Source organism: Gorilla gorilla, chromosome 8 (genome assembly GCF_029281585.2).
Source record: "Gorilla gorilla gorilla isolate KB3781 chromosome 8, NHGRI_mGorGor1-v2.1_pri, whole genome shotgun sequence".
NCBI lineage: Eukaryota > Metazoa > Chordata > Mammalia > Primates > Hominidae > Gorilla > Gorilla gorilla.
This window is the reverse complement of record NC_073232.2, coordinates 134,307,561-134,322,695: the sequence shown is the minus strand read 5'-3', so window position 1 is coordinate 134,322,695 and position 15,135 is coordinate 134,307,561. Positions and strand designations below refer to the sequence as shown.

Below are 15,135 nucleotides of genomic sequence, written 5' to 3'. Positions count from 1 at the left end.
GACCTGCCAAGGGCATCTTTTCCACCAGGCTGGGGGCACCTCCCTGGACACTAGGGAATCACAAAGGAAAGTAGAGCGCAATCCAGTGAGAGGGATCCCCAGAGCCATCTTTTGAATCTCTGGACTCAGCCACTATTGCAGCCAGACCCTCTCTGTGGGTGTCTCAATTCTATAAGCCAATGATCCCTTTCTCTGCTTATGGTCACCGAAGATGGGCTTCTGTCTCTTACAACCTTAAAAAAAGTTCGAATTAGCTGGAAATTTGGAAGGCTAAATGGCCAGGCCATTCATCAATTAATTAATTAAACATAGTGTGATTTATCAGATGGGGAGGTGGAAGTAGGTGGAGTCAGGGCTGACCCGCAGATTTCTGTCTTGGATGGCCAGGTAGATCATGGTACCCAAGAGGGGGATCACAGGAGGATGAGCATTATGGAGGCAGAAGGTGAGTTTGGGTTGGAGGGACTCGCGGTGGCTCTGGGTCACCAGGTACAGATAGGTCTGGAGCCCCAATTCCCTGGGAGAGCCCTGAGTCCCACAGCCAGACACACCCATGCTTCATTCCTACTTGTTTCTCTACCAAAGGCAGACCTCGTCTGGTCCTGGAATCCTAAAGGCAACCCCACTTCTCCAACCTCAGCCAGACATGACCCAGACCTCTGCCAACTTGGGTCATGTCTGGCTGAGGTTGGAGAAGTGAAAACTTGCAGAGCTAGAAAAACGTCTGCTCACTCAAGGAGAATGAAGACTGAGGAGGGGAGATGGAGTCAGGAGCTGGTAGGAGGTGAGAAATGAGGAACAGTTGGAGTGGGATGCGGGTATTGAACTCCCACACCAGCGTTTTTACCTTCCTAACTAGTAAAGATATGTAGCATTAGAACATCCGTCGCCTGCAAGGATGCAGTGACACAGGCTTTCATGCCCTGGTGAGAGAAGTCGACATCACTGTTCTGGAAGGCATTTTGACAATGTATACAGCAAGTGCCTTTTGAAAGTACTAACCCTTCGTTTGATACTGCAATTCCATTTCTATGAGTCTCTGCTAAGTAAACAGTGTACATTCAATTCTGGACAGTGGGATTTCGTGAAAGTAATGGGGAGAAAAATGTAACCCATTTTCAACGTTGCCTATATTCAGGTAGAAATTCATCTCAGGTTAAAGAAGTTTACCCACCTCCGCTAGGCATTCTCTTAAAGCAGTTAAGCCAAAGGTTCTTGTATTCTAGGGTTTCTCAACCTCAGCGCTGTTGACATTTTGTGCTGGATAATTCTTTATTGTGGGGGACTGTTCTGTGCATTGTAGAATACTCTGCAGCAACACTGACCTCTACCTACCAGATGCCAGTAGCACCCCATCTCTGAGTTGTGACAACAAAAACTGTCCTGAGACATTGCTACATGTCCCCTGAAGCACAAAATCACACACCTCCCACCCCTCCCCACCCCCTGCCCACCGCTCTATCTTGTTTGCAGCCAGTAGTGGGGCCTGCAGGGAGCTTGAGGTCCAAAAGCATCCCTAAGACCCCAAAGAAGGGGTTGAACCTGAGCTGCTTGGTTTGTTAATGAGCAGCACTAAAGGCCAAAATATGCCTAGTGGCCCATACTGTGCACATTGAGGGCACTCACCCGATAGCTATGCCCTTCTCAACTCTAAAACACAAGACAGAACATTCCTTTAAGTGGAAATTACTGGGAGGCGTGCCCGAAGCCAACCCCAGCCAGCAGGCACATTCGTTTGGCCCATAGAGTGCTTAAAAATAATTGAAATTAGTTGCCAACATTTTTTTAAAATGTAAGATTTCTTTACACAATCTCTTCTAGAAAACAGAACAGGAGCAAGCACTTCCCAACTCATTTTGTGAGGCTACTATTACCCTGATACAAAAACCAGACGTAAAAGAAAACTACAGAGCAATATTTCTTACGAATTTAGATACAAAAGTCTTCAACAAAGTGTTAGCAAATTGAATCCAACAATGTGTAAAAATAATTATACCAGGCTGGTTCAACATTTGAAAATCAATCAGTGTAGTTCAATATATCAACAGGCCAAAGAAGAAAGATCATACAATTACATCGATTGATGCAGAGAAGGCATCTGACAAAACCGAACACTCATTCATGATAAAAACCCACAGCAAACTAGGAATAGAGAACTTCCTCAACTTGATTACAAGCATTATGTTTAACAACAAAATTACAGCTAATATCTTACTTAACAGTGAAAGACTGAATGCTTTCCTCCTCAGACTGGGAACCAGGGAAAAATGTCCCCTCTCACTGCTCTTGTTTAACACAGGACTGAAAGTCCCAGCCACTGTAATAAAGAAGAAAGAAGGGAAGGGAAGGGGAGGGGAGGGGAGGGGAGCGGAGGGAAGGGAAGGGAAGGGAAGGCGAGGGGAGGGGAGGGAAGGGAAGGCAAGGGAGGGGGAGGGGAGTGGAGGGGAGGGGAGCGGAGGGAAGGGAAGGGAAGGGGAGGGGAGAGGCGGGGAGGGGAGAGGAGGGGAGGGGAGGGGAGTGGAGGGAAGGGAAGGGAACGGAAGAGGAGGGGAGAGGAGGAGAGGGGAGGAGAGGGGAGGGGGAAGGAAGGAAGGAAGGAAGGAAGGAAGGAAGGAAGGAAGGAAGGAAGGAAGGAAGGGTATACAGGATGGGAAAAGAATAAATAAATAAAACAGCCCCTATTTGCAAATAACGTGATTACAAACATAGAAAAGTCCCAAGAAATCTACAAAAACAAACAAACTTCTTGGAACTAATAAGTGAGTTCAGCAAGGTCACAGGATACAAAATCAGCATGCAAATAATCAATACATTAATAATGAACACATGAATAGCAAATTTTAAAACATGACACCATTTATGGTCACTCCAAAGAAAATATAATACTTAGGTATAAACATCACAAAATATATGCTGGATCTATATGTTGAAGATTACAAAAAATGATAATGAAAAATAAAATAGGCTCAGTGCGGTGGCTCACGCCTGTAATCCCAACACTTTGGGAGGCTGAGACAGGCTGATCACCTGAGGTCAGGAGTTTGAGACCAGCCTGGCCAACATAGTGAAACTCTGTCTCTACTAAAAGCACAAAAATTAGCCAGGCGTGGTGGCATGCACCTGTAATCCCAGCTATCCAGGAGGCTGAGGCAGGAGAATCGCTTGAACCCAGGAACTGGAGGTTGCAGTGAGCCGAGATATCACACCACTGCACTCCAGTCTGGGTGACAGAGTGAGACTCCATCTCAAAAAGAAAAAAAAAAAAAGAAAAAAGAAAAAAAGAAAAGAAAACCTCGGGCCAGGCGCAGTGGCTCACGCCTGTAATCCTAGCACTTTGGGAGGCCGAGGAGGGCAGATCACAAGGTCAGGAGATCGAGACCATCCTGGCTAACACGGTGAAACCCCGTCTCTACTAAAAATACAAAAAACTAGCCAGGCGTGGTGACAGGCGCCTGTAGTCCCAGCTACTCGGGAGGCTGAGGCAGGAGAATGGCGTGAACCTGGTAGGCGGAGCTTGCAGTGAGCCGAGATCACTCCACTGCACTCCAGCCTGGGCAACAGAGTGAGACTCTGTCAAAAAAAAAAAAAAAATCCCAGAAAGTATTTTGTAGAGATGGATAGATTTATTCTAATATTAATAGGGAACGTAATAGGTGCAAGAATAGCAAAAACAATTTTAGAAAAGAATAAAATGAGAAGACTCACTGTACCTGATTTCAAGCCTTATTATATAGCCACAGTAATCAAGACAATCAATGGACAAGAATAGCAAACCCAGAAACAGAGCCACACAAATATGCCTAGCTGATTTCTGACAAAGGTGCAGAAACAGTTTAATGGAGGAAGAATACTCTAACAAATGTTGTTAGAAAGATGGACATTCGGCCGGGCGCGGTGGCTCACGCCTGTAATCCCAGCACTTTGGGAGGCCGAGGCGGGTGGATCACGAGGTCAGGAGATCGAGACCATCCTGGCTAACATGGTGAAACCCCGTCTCTACTAAAAATACAAAAAATTAACCCGGCATAGTGGCGGGCGCCTGTAGTCCCAGCTACTCGGGAGGCTGAGGCAGGAGAATGGCGTGAACCCGGGAGGCGGAGCTTGCAGTGAGCTGAGATTGCGCCACTGCACTCCAGCCTGGGCGACAGAGCCAGACTCCGTCTCAAAAAAAAAAAAAAGAAAGATGGACATTCGTAGGTTAAAAAAAAATACACACACACAAAAATGAATCTCAACCTCAAGAGAATAAGAAGACAAGCCACAGGCAGGGAGAAATTATTTGCAAAAGGCACACTTTATCCAAAATATACAAGAAACTTGTAAAACTCAATAATAAGAAAACAAACAACCTAACTTTAAAATGGGCCAAAGATCTGAACGGACACCTCACCAAATGAGATATACAGATGGCAAATAAGTATATGAAAAGATGTTCCACATCCTATGTCAACAGAAAAATACAAATTAAAGCAACAAGATACCACTATATACCTATCAGAATGACCCAAAATCCAGAATACTGACACCACCAAATGCTGGGGAGGATATGGAACAGGAACTCTCATTCACAGCTGGTAGGGATGCAAAATGGTACAGCCACTTTGAAAGACAGTTTGGTGGTTTCTTACAAAACTAAACATACTCCTATATAATTCAGCAATCACGCTCGCTGGTATCTACCAACAGGAGCTGAAAACAATGTCTGCACAAAAATCCACACACAGATGTTTATAGTAGTTTTATTTATAATCGCCAAAACTTGGAAGCAACCAAGATGTTATTCAGTAGATCAATAAACCGGTACATTCAGGCAATGGAAAATTATTCAGTGCTAAAAATCAATGACAAAACAATGAGAAAACATGCAGGAACCTTAAATGGACATTACTGAGTGAAAGAAGCCAATGTGAAAAGGCTACATACTGTAGGATCCAACCATATGACATTCTGGAAAAGGCAAAAACTCTGTAGACAGTAAAAAGATTCGTGGTTGCCAGGGATTGAGGGGTGTGGGAGGGATGAGTAGGTGGAGTCCAGAGGATTTTTAGGGCAGTGAAACTACCCTGCATGATACTATTCCTTTGTCCAAACTCAGAAAATGTGCAATACCTAAATCGTGTACCTTACACAAAAATTAACTCAAAATGAATCATGCACTCAAAAATTAAATGTAAAACTTCAAAACTTTTAGCCAAAAAAAAAATAGCAGAAAATCTTCAGGATGTTGGTGTAGGCAGAGTTCTTAGATTTGATACCAAAAGCAGCACCCCTAAGAGCAAAAACTGATCAACTGTACCTCATCACAATTATACTCTTTTTTTTTTTTTTGAGACAGAGTCTCACTCTGTAGCCCAGGCTGGAGTGCAGTGGTGCGATCTCGGCTCACTGCAAGCTCCGCCTCCCAGGTTCATGCTAGTCTACTGCCTCAGCCTCCCGAGTAGCTGGGACGACAGGTGCCCGCCACCATGCCCGGCTAATTTTTGTGTGTGTATTTTTAGTAGAGACGGGGTTTCACCGTGTTAGCCAGGATGGTCTCGATCTCCTGACCTCATAATCCGCCTGCCTTGGCCTCCCAAAGTGCTGGGATTACAGGCGTGAGCCACTGCACCCGGCCTCAAAATTATACTCTTTTGCTCTGTAAAAGATGCTCTTAAGAGGACGAAAAGACATGTTACAGAATGGAAGAAAATATCTGCAAACTATGAGCTGACAAAGGATTAGTATCTAGACTATATAAAGAACTCTGAAAACTCTTTAAAAAAAATAATAATAATAGGCCGGGGTGCAGTGGCTTACACCTGTAATCCCAGCACTTTGGGCAGCCGAGGCGGGTGGATCACGAGGTCAGGAGATTGAGAGCATCCTGGCTAACACGGTGAAACCCCATCTCTACTAAAAATACAAAAAATCAGCCAGGCATGGTGGCAGGCTCCTGTAGCTCCCAGCTACTTGGGAGACTGAGGCAGGAGAATGGCATGAACCTGGGAGGCGGAGGTTGCAGTGAGCCAAGATCACACCACTGCACTCCAGCCTGGGCAACAGAGCAAGACTCCATCTCAAAAAATAAATAAATAAATAAAAATAATAGGCCGGGTGCAGTGGCTCAAGCCTGTAATCTCAGCACTTTGAGAGGCTGAGGTGGGCAGATCACGAGGTCAGGAGTTCAAGACCAGCCTTCCCAACATAGTGAAACCTCGTCTCTACTAAAAATACAAAAAAATTAGCCAGGCATGGTGGCATGCGCGTGTAATCCCAACTACTCAGCAGGCTGAGGCAGGAGAATTACTTGAATCCGGGAGGCAGAGGTTGCAGTGAGCCAAGATCATGTCATTGCACTCCAGCCCAGCTGACAGTGCAAGACTCCTTCTCAAAAAATATATATATGAATAATAATAATCTAGTTAGAAAATGGGCAAAAGGCATAAAGCAATGTTTCACCAAAGAGAATATGTAGATGGCAGATAAGCACATGAAATGTGTTCAACATCTTTATCCATCATCAAAATGTAAATTAAAACCACATGGAAATATCACAACACACCTATCAGAATAGCAACACCAAAAAGTGACACCACCAAATGACAGCCAGGGTCCAAAGACCAGATCCCTCATACGTTGCTGGTGGGAATGAAAAATGCTTTAGCAACTCTAGAAAAGTTTGTCAGCTCCATATCAAACTAAACATACAACTATCATACAACCCAGCAACTGCACACTTGGGCGTTTATCTTAGGGAAATGAAAATGTGTGTTCTCAAAAAACACCTGCACACACATGTTCATGACAGCTTTATCTGTAAAAGACAAAAACTGGAAACAACCTAAATGAGCTTTAATGGATGAATTGTTCCACAAAATGTACAGTACATCTATTCCTGGAATACTATTCAGCAATAAAAAGGAATGAACTGTTGATACACACAGTACTTGGATAAATCTCAAGAGATTTATGCTGAGAGAAAAAAAAAGCTAATCCTTAAAGATCACTTACTGTGTGACTCCATTTATATAACGTTCTTGAAATGATAAAATTATAGAAATAGGGAACAATAGGGAATAGGAATAGTGGTTGCCAGGGGTTAGGGATGAGAGGAGAGAGAGGTGGGTGTGGCTATAGAAGGGCAACAAGAGTAATCCCCTGGTGACAGGCATGGTCTGTTATCTTGACTGTATCCGTGTCAGTATCCAGGTTGTGATATTGCATTATAGTTTGGCAAGATGTTACCCTTGAGGAAAACTAAGTAATGGTACATGGGACCTCTCTGTATTCTTTCTTTCTTTATGAGACAGGGTCTTGCTCTGTTGCCCTGGCTGGAGTGTAGTAGTGCAAACATGGCTCACTGCAGCCTTGACCTCCCAGGCTTAAGCAATCCTCCCACCTCAGCATCCTGAGTAGTGAGGGCTACAGGTGTGCACCACCACACCCAGCTAATTTTTTTTCCTTGGTAGAGATGGGGTCTCCCTATGTTGCCCAGACTAATCTTCAACTCCAGGACTGAAGCTATCCTCCTGCCTCGGCCTCCCAAAGTGCTGGGATTAGAGGTATGAGCCGCCGTACTTGGGCTCTCTGCATTGTTTCTTTAAGCTACATGTGAATCTACTAATATCTCAAAATAATAAGTTTAATTTAAAAACTTAACATTTCATAGAAAAATATGGGTTTCCAAGTTCTTTTGAACTCAGAACATTGGCACCACCTTCCCACAAGGCAATCACCCACTGGAGCTGATGGTGGCTGCCCTGTTTAAGACAGTAGGACAAGAACTCCCTGTTTGCCAGAGCACTTGCCTGTCCCTGTTGTCTCACACCCAGTCTTTTTTTTTTCCCCCTCAGGATTTCTTTTTTTTTTTTTAATTATACTTTAAGTTCTAGGGTACATGTGCACAACGTGCAGGTTTGTTACATATGTATACATGTGCCATGTTGGTTTGCTGCACCCATTAACTTGTCATTTACATTAGGTATATCTCCTAATGCTATCCCTCCCCCTCCCCCAACCCCACGACAGGCCCCAGTGTGTGATGTTCCCCATCCTGTGTCCAAGTCTTCTCATTGTTCAATTCCCACCTATGAGTGAGAACATGTGGTGTTTGGTTTTCTGTCCTTGCGATAGTTTGCTCAGAATGATGGTTTCCAGCTTCATCCATGTCCCTACAAAGGATGTGAACTCATCCTTTTTTATGGCTGCATAGTATTCCATGGTCACACCCAGTCTTTTAACACAATTGTTGTTTCTGGCCTGCCCCTAAAGATGCTGGAGTTTGACAACTTTTCTTTTGACACTTTGTTTTCTTGCTTGAGAAAAGAAAATTGTAGAGGCCGGGCGCGGTGGCTCATGCCTGTAATCTCAGCAGTTTGGGAGGCCAAGAAGGGTGGATCACCTGAAGTCAGGAGTTCGATACCAGCCTGGCCAACATGGTGAAACCCTGCCTCTGCTAAAAATACAAAAATCAGCTGGGCATGGTGGCAGGCCCCTGTAATCCCAGCTACTCGGGAGGCTGAGGCAGGAGACTGCTTGAACCGGGGGGGAGACGGAGATTGTGCCACTGCACTCCAGCATGGGTGACAGAGAGAGACTCTGTCAAAAAAAAAAAAATTGTAGGGAAGAAAAAGGCAGAGGGAAATGAATTACAGCATGTGGGTTTTTAGATCCAGTTTTCTCGTTCAAGGAACTCAATGTCATTAATCCAAACTTTCCAGTTTGTGTGAGATAAATGGGAAAGTGTCTTCCTGATTTTGTTCACCAACGCATTAAGTTAAAACTTTCAAACTTAAAATAGATAATGAAAAATTTGAATATGTTGTAATATCTCAGCCTATGCACAATTAAGCAGTTAAAGTCCATTCTTCAATTGTGAAAACCTTGTTTAACATGAGAATGACCACTCACATTTAATCTGCCCAACACTGATAGATTTCAAAATCATTTTTTAATGGCCATAGCTTTATTTGGGGGAGCAGTGTGGAAAGGTTTTATTTTAACCTCTGCTAAACCCATGTAAGTTGATGGGTGGACACAACCTAGGAAAAATGTGCCAATCTCTCTTATGTCACTTTTAGAAGACAGAATAAAAAGTAAGGCCAGGCCTGGTGGCTCATGCCTGTAATGGTGGCTCATACTTGTAATCCCAGCGCTTTGGGGAGCGAAAGAAGGAGAATTGCTTGAGTCCGGGAGTTCAAGGCCAGCCTGGGCAACATAGCCAGACCCCATCTCTACAAAACCTAAACATTAAAAAATTAGCCAGGCGTGGTGGTGCATGCCTGTAGTCCCACACACTTGGAAGGCTGTGTGGCAGGAGGATCGCTTTAGTCCAGGTGTTTGAGGCTGCAGTGAGCTATGATCATGCCACTGCATTTAAGCCTGGGTGACAGAGCAAGACCATGTCTTTAAAAATAATAATAAATAATAAGTAGAATTAGCGTTTCCAGCTTTAACTAGAGCTAGCCTTAATCGTAAGAGAATTCCAATGAAATGAAAAATGGCTGCATAGATCCATAAATGCCCGCACGCATCTATGCAGAAGCTGTCTTGTTTGCTCCTTCCTGGGTGAAGATGAGACGCTGTAAAAAGAACCTAGTCAAGGTCTGCCAAGAGCACCACGTAGCTCGAGAGAGAAGCTTCCTGACACCCACCTGGTTGTCCGAGGTGCTGTTCTCATTGCCCATGTTGATTCAGTGTTCCCAGCGTCCCCAGAATTTTGTCAGAGGTGACTAGAAGAAACAAAAGGGTATAAACGTCTGTGAAATGAAAAAAGATCTGAGGTTTTTTCTGTCTGCTCATCTCCCCAAACTCAAAAGCCAGATGATGGGAAATGTTTATCTCTACGGTCACATCATGGAAAATTACTTTTGAAGGGTTTTCTTTCGTGATCTGCCATCCAGGTTTCTTTCCCAATACGGGCTGGTGTTTTCATTCCCCACCCCGGGGTTGGCAGACACTTCTGAAAAACGGGTTTGTTACTGAGACTCTGAGCTAGTGCCAGCGTACACATATACGTATATATACAAACGGAGTGACAAAAGGGGTCCGTTTGCCAAAGGGCCTGAGGAATGCTGCTTGTCAGATTATTTTCTGTTTCTAATTGTGCTCAGTTTGGAAATTCAGAGTGTGGCTGGTTTCCCACTGTTGGTGACAGCAGAGCTCGGTGTCAGACATCAGGAGGTGTGAAATCCACCGCTCTCCAACAACATATGGTTTTTATTTTTTTTACTCTAAACACTTGTTTCATCAAATCAGTTTCACTTCTGCACACACTTTTTATCAAGGCAGAATGGCTTTCTTGCTAAGGAAAATGGGAGATTGGGACCAGACGAGATCATGTAAGGCAGCATACTGCCAGGTCAACTAGAATCATTTCATGAGCTCACTTAGTGACATGGTTTATTAATGATCTTTCTTCCCCCCCCCCCCTTTTTTTTTTCGAGATGGAGTCTCACTCTGTCCCCCAGGCTAGAGTGCAGTGGCACGATCTCGACTCACTGCAACTTCCACCTCCTGGGTTCAAGCAATTCTCTGCCTCAGCCTCCTGAGTAGCTGGGATTACAGACGCCCGCCACCACACCTGGCTAATTTTTGTATTTTTAGTAGAGACGGGGTTTCACCATCTTGGCCAGGCTGGTCTTGAACTCCTGACCTCGTAATCCACCCACCTTGGCCTCCCAAAGTGCCGGGATTACAGGCATGAGCCACCGCGCCCGGCCTATTAATGATCATCTTAATTAGGGTGCTTCCCACACAGTTCACAGAGAAGCCCAGTACATTTACTGACCTCATCCAACTGAATTCCATAAGACGCTGTAACATATTCAGGCCTAGAGGTGTTACCTTCACTTTTTCTAGTTAGAAAAACTAAATTACAGAAAATCCTTAAGAATCATAGACTTTTAGAGCTGGAGCCGTAGAGATGACCAGTCTAACCCAGTGGGGGAACTCAGGCTGGAAAAGGTAAGGAGCTTGCCAAAGACTCAGTTTGGGGAGGCCAAAAGTTGGAAATAAACCTCAAACTCCAGCCTTCTAATTGAAGATTTCTTCATGGAAATATGGTTTTCATCATAGCGTTTCCTCGGAGAGCTTAAAATTCACCCATTGACTTGCTTATTCATTTAAGTAACATTGATTGCGTAGCCACCCTGCACTATGCGTACTGAACCATCACTGGAAAATAAAATGGAAGCGGTTCAAACAGGCCCAATTAAAATGCCTCCAAACTGAGAAAACTGAGTGACGTCACCACAGCATTCAATTCTTTCACTCCTAACCCTTTAATCAAAAGGATATGATACCTTAATCCTTTCTTGCCTTTTGCTGTAGACACACACACACACACACACACACACACACACACAATCACATGCTCAGAGAACGTAAAAATCTGCATGCATTGAAAATTAATCACTTCCATTTATTTTTTATGTTCATTTGGAAGATGATCCCTCATTAGAAAATATTGAGTGTTAGAAGAATCACTGCCTTATCAATTATTAACTTCCTTGCATCTTCCAGGTTGAATCATAAGGTTGAATGTAATATTAATTTGTGACAATCATTAACCAAATTAAATACAATAATCTTATTAAAAATCAAGGCATCTGAACTAGCTTTTTAAACAAACAGACTAAAGAGACCGGCAAAACTCCTGGTGAGGTGTAAATTGTAAAACCGCCGAGGGAAGCCTGGCTGCGTCTGGAATCCTCTTCTAGGGAACTCTGCAACCACCACCCTCTCGGGCTTTCCCAAGACAGAACCGAAGGTGCACACATCTCTGCCTCCTACTTACATTCGGGGGTGGTCTGGACTTGGAAGCTGCGGGCGCATGGAAATTCTGCCCTTCAGCAACTGGACTTTCTCCTCCTCCGTTCAGAATTGCGCGAGTTCTAAGCAGAGGCCCTGACACACCTCAAGCAGCGCGTCTCCGCCCTCGCACTGGTGCAAGCCAGCTGCACTTCATACCTGGGCAGGAGCCGTGCAGGGCCGTCGCAATTAGACAAGCGTTCCTGCCCACGGGGAATCAGCGTTTCCCAGCCCGTCAGTTTCAGGGCCTTTCACACAGGGATTTTCCCCGTTATTACATCAGCAGGGCTCCTTTCAGAAAAGGCTTATCCAAACTAAAGCGGCCCCTGCCATCTGATTGGCCGCACCTAGCAGCTCAGAACTGTCCCTTGCAAGGAGCCTTGCTCCAGGAACCTCTCACTTCTCTCTTGCCCTTTATGCAGTCGGGCCGGGAACAAACCTTTCTTTCTAAAAATAAGCCAACTGCTCCCAGGGCTTCCTGTTTGCACCTGGGCAAATTCCGCCGTAAATAATGTGGAAACGCACATACAAAAAGAAAAAACAAAAACTTGCAAAAATGTGATGACGCGGCAGTCTGGCACCTGTTTATGGAGTGTGCAGAATGTACTTACCCAGGCGTGGCTTGAGTTTCGGCAAGTGAGGTCATAAAAAGTAGCAGGCTTGCCCAGATCGCTGATAGGCAGACTTGCCGGCCCACCCTGGATGGAGGAGGCCCTGTGGACCTCCGGTGGGGCAGAGAGTACCGACCCAAAGACCCTCCGGCCCCGCAGCCTCCGGCTGTCCGCAGTTCCTCCAGTTATTACCACTCAGCCATCCTTTGCATGCATGCAACCAGTTTCTATTTTTGTGTAGGGCAGAGCCTTTCAGGCAAATGGAAGCGCCTTACCCCTGCCACAAGGTAGGACCACTCCATGGAAACAAATGAGCATTTATTTCATCAAAGGCTTCCCGGAGACCAGGCATCTTACCAAGCTCAGAGGACCCTTAGGAGCTCCTTGGAGGTGGTGGAGGAAGCTAGATGAGGAGGGGGAGCTCAGTGCCCCGCTTCTGGTTGGAACAGAGCAGAAGTGTGTATGTTTCAACAGACGAATGGATAAACAAAATGCCGTCTCTCCATACAATGGAATATTCTTCAGACATGAAAAGGAATGAAGTACTGACACATGCTACAACGAGGAGGAACTCCAAAAGCCTCACCCGAAGTGAAAGAAGCCAGGCACAAAAGGTCATAGATTTTACGATCCCATTGATAGGCAATAGCCAGAGTTCAGCAAATTCATAGAGCCAGAAACCAGACTGGTTGTTGTCAGGGGCTGGGGGAAGGGGAAGTATCGGCTTAATGGGCACAGGATTTTTTTTTAGAGTGATGAAAATGTTTTGGAACTAAATAGAAGTGGTGGTTTCACAGCATTGTGATATACTAAATGCCACTGAATTGCTCACTTTCAAATGTTGAATTTTATATAAGGTGAATTTCACCCGAAGTTTTACAAGTGTAAATGTTTCATATATGGGGTTTCTGCATAAGACATTGTTTGAAAAAAGAATTTGCAGCCCTAAAAAAGAATGAGTTCATGTCTTTTGCAGGGACATGGATGAAGCTGGAAGCCATCATCCTCAGCAAACTAACACAGGAACAGAAAACCAAACACCGCATGTTCTCACTCATAAGTGGCAGTTGAACATTGAGAACACATGGACACAGAGACGGGAACAACATACACCAGGGCCTGTTGGGGGATGGGGGTGAGAAGCGGGAAGTTGGAGGATGGGTCAATAGATGCAGCAAACCACCATGGCACACATATACCTATGTAACAAACCTGCACGTTCTGCACATGTATCCTGTTTTTTTTTTAGAAGAAATAAATAAATAAAACGAATGAGGTCTAGTTTTACATTAAAAAAAAAAAAAAAAAAAAGAATTCCACTACCAGGTTAAAAAAAAATGTTTGGAGGGATGAGAGACAAGACTGTTTGCCTCTTCCCCCTCAAAAAAACCACAGAAGAATTTTTCTTTTTCTTTTTCTTTTCTTTGTCTTTTTTTTTTTTTTTTTTGAGACAGTTTCACTCTGTCACTCAGGCTGGATGAAGTGCAGTGGCGCGATCTCGGCTCACTGAAACCTCTGCCTCTAGGGTTCAAGCGATTCTCCTGCCTCAGCCTCCCTAGTAGCTGGGACTACAGGCACCCACCACCACGCCAGACTAACTTTTGTATTTTAAGCAGAGACCGGGTTTTGCCATGTTGGCCAGGTTGGTCTCCAACTCCTAGGCTCAAGCGATCCGCCTGCCTCAGCCTCCCAAAGTGCTGGGATTACAGGCATAAGCCACCATGCCTGGCCACAGAAGAATTTTTCTAAGAAGGAGAATCTTATTAGGCAAAATGTCTTGAATGAGCCAATTGGGAATGGCGGCAAGTCTTCAACAGGCGGCAAAACACAGGGAAAGCCCTGGCAAAGGAAGGAGAAGAACTAGGGGCTACTCCTGAGGACTGGCGGTGAGGGAGGGAGAGAAGATGGCTCACCAAAATGGCGGCGGCACAGGGGACTTCGCAGGCGAGGCATGTGCAATCTTCCATCTTCGGCTGTGTGCGCTGCTGTGATGTAAAATCCAAAAAGCACCCTCCAGAAACCACTTTCCAGAAACCACCCTCCAGAAACTGTCAACTCTGCGGCCCACACGAATGCCTGGGGTGATTGGGGCTTCTGTGAGAGCGTGAATGCTCTGAGCAGAGAGGAGAGGCTGCTCTGGTCAGCTCCGGCTGCTGTAACACCACCACAGATTCCGTGGCTTCAGCAACAGTTATTGTCTCATCTTCCTGGAGGCTGGACGTTAGAGATCAAGGTGTTGGCCGGGTTGGTGTCTTCTGAGTCTTCTCTTTTTGGCTTGTGGATGGCAGTCTCCTCCCCATGTCTTCACATGGTCTTCCCTCTTTGCCCGTCTATGTCCTAATCTCTTCTTCTAAGGACAACAGTCATGTTGGATTGGTAATTACCTTAATTCCATCTTGAAAGGTCTTATCTCCAAAGGCAATCACATTCTAAGGTACTAGGGTTAGGATTTCCACATATGAATTTCGTGGGGACACAAATTAAGCATCTTATAGAAGAAGAAACTTGGAGTCGGAAGAAGCTGGGGGAAATGTAAAGCTGAGGCATTTAGAGATGTCTTTGGGAAGGCAATGACACCCCACAGTGCTCAGAATGGGGCAGTTTAAACAATCTTAACTAGAGCTTCAGACCACAGAGGTGAGAAAGGCCTCATGTGTGCAGGGACTGACTTTTTTTTTTTTTTTTTTTTTTTTAAAGACAGAGTCTCATTCTGTCGTCCAGGCTGGAGTACAGT

At 44.9% G+C, this 15,135-nt stretch overlaps 1 protein-coding gene across 5 annotated transcripts in view; it reads right to left on the bottom strand.

Moving 5' to 3' along the window:
• TACC2 (transforming acidic coiled-coil containing protein 2) overlaps positions 1-15,135 on the bottom strand; it is a 257,941-nt gene that overhangs the window by 220,800 nt on the left and 22,006 nt on the right. For 4 of the 5 annotated variants that reach the window (XM_063710544.1, XM_055353961.2, XM_055353962.2 and 1 more), the window contains one exon: positions 9,633-9,710. In XM_063710544.1, the coding sequence (XP_063566614.1) occupies positions 9,633-9,665 (33 nt within the window). In that variant the 5' untranslated portion in view covers positions 9,666-9,710. Of the gene's footprint in view, positions 1-9,632; positions 9,711-11,776; positions 11,857-15,135 lie in introns of those variants that run through there. The other variant, XM_055353964.2, reaches the window with a different exon arrangement.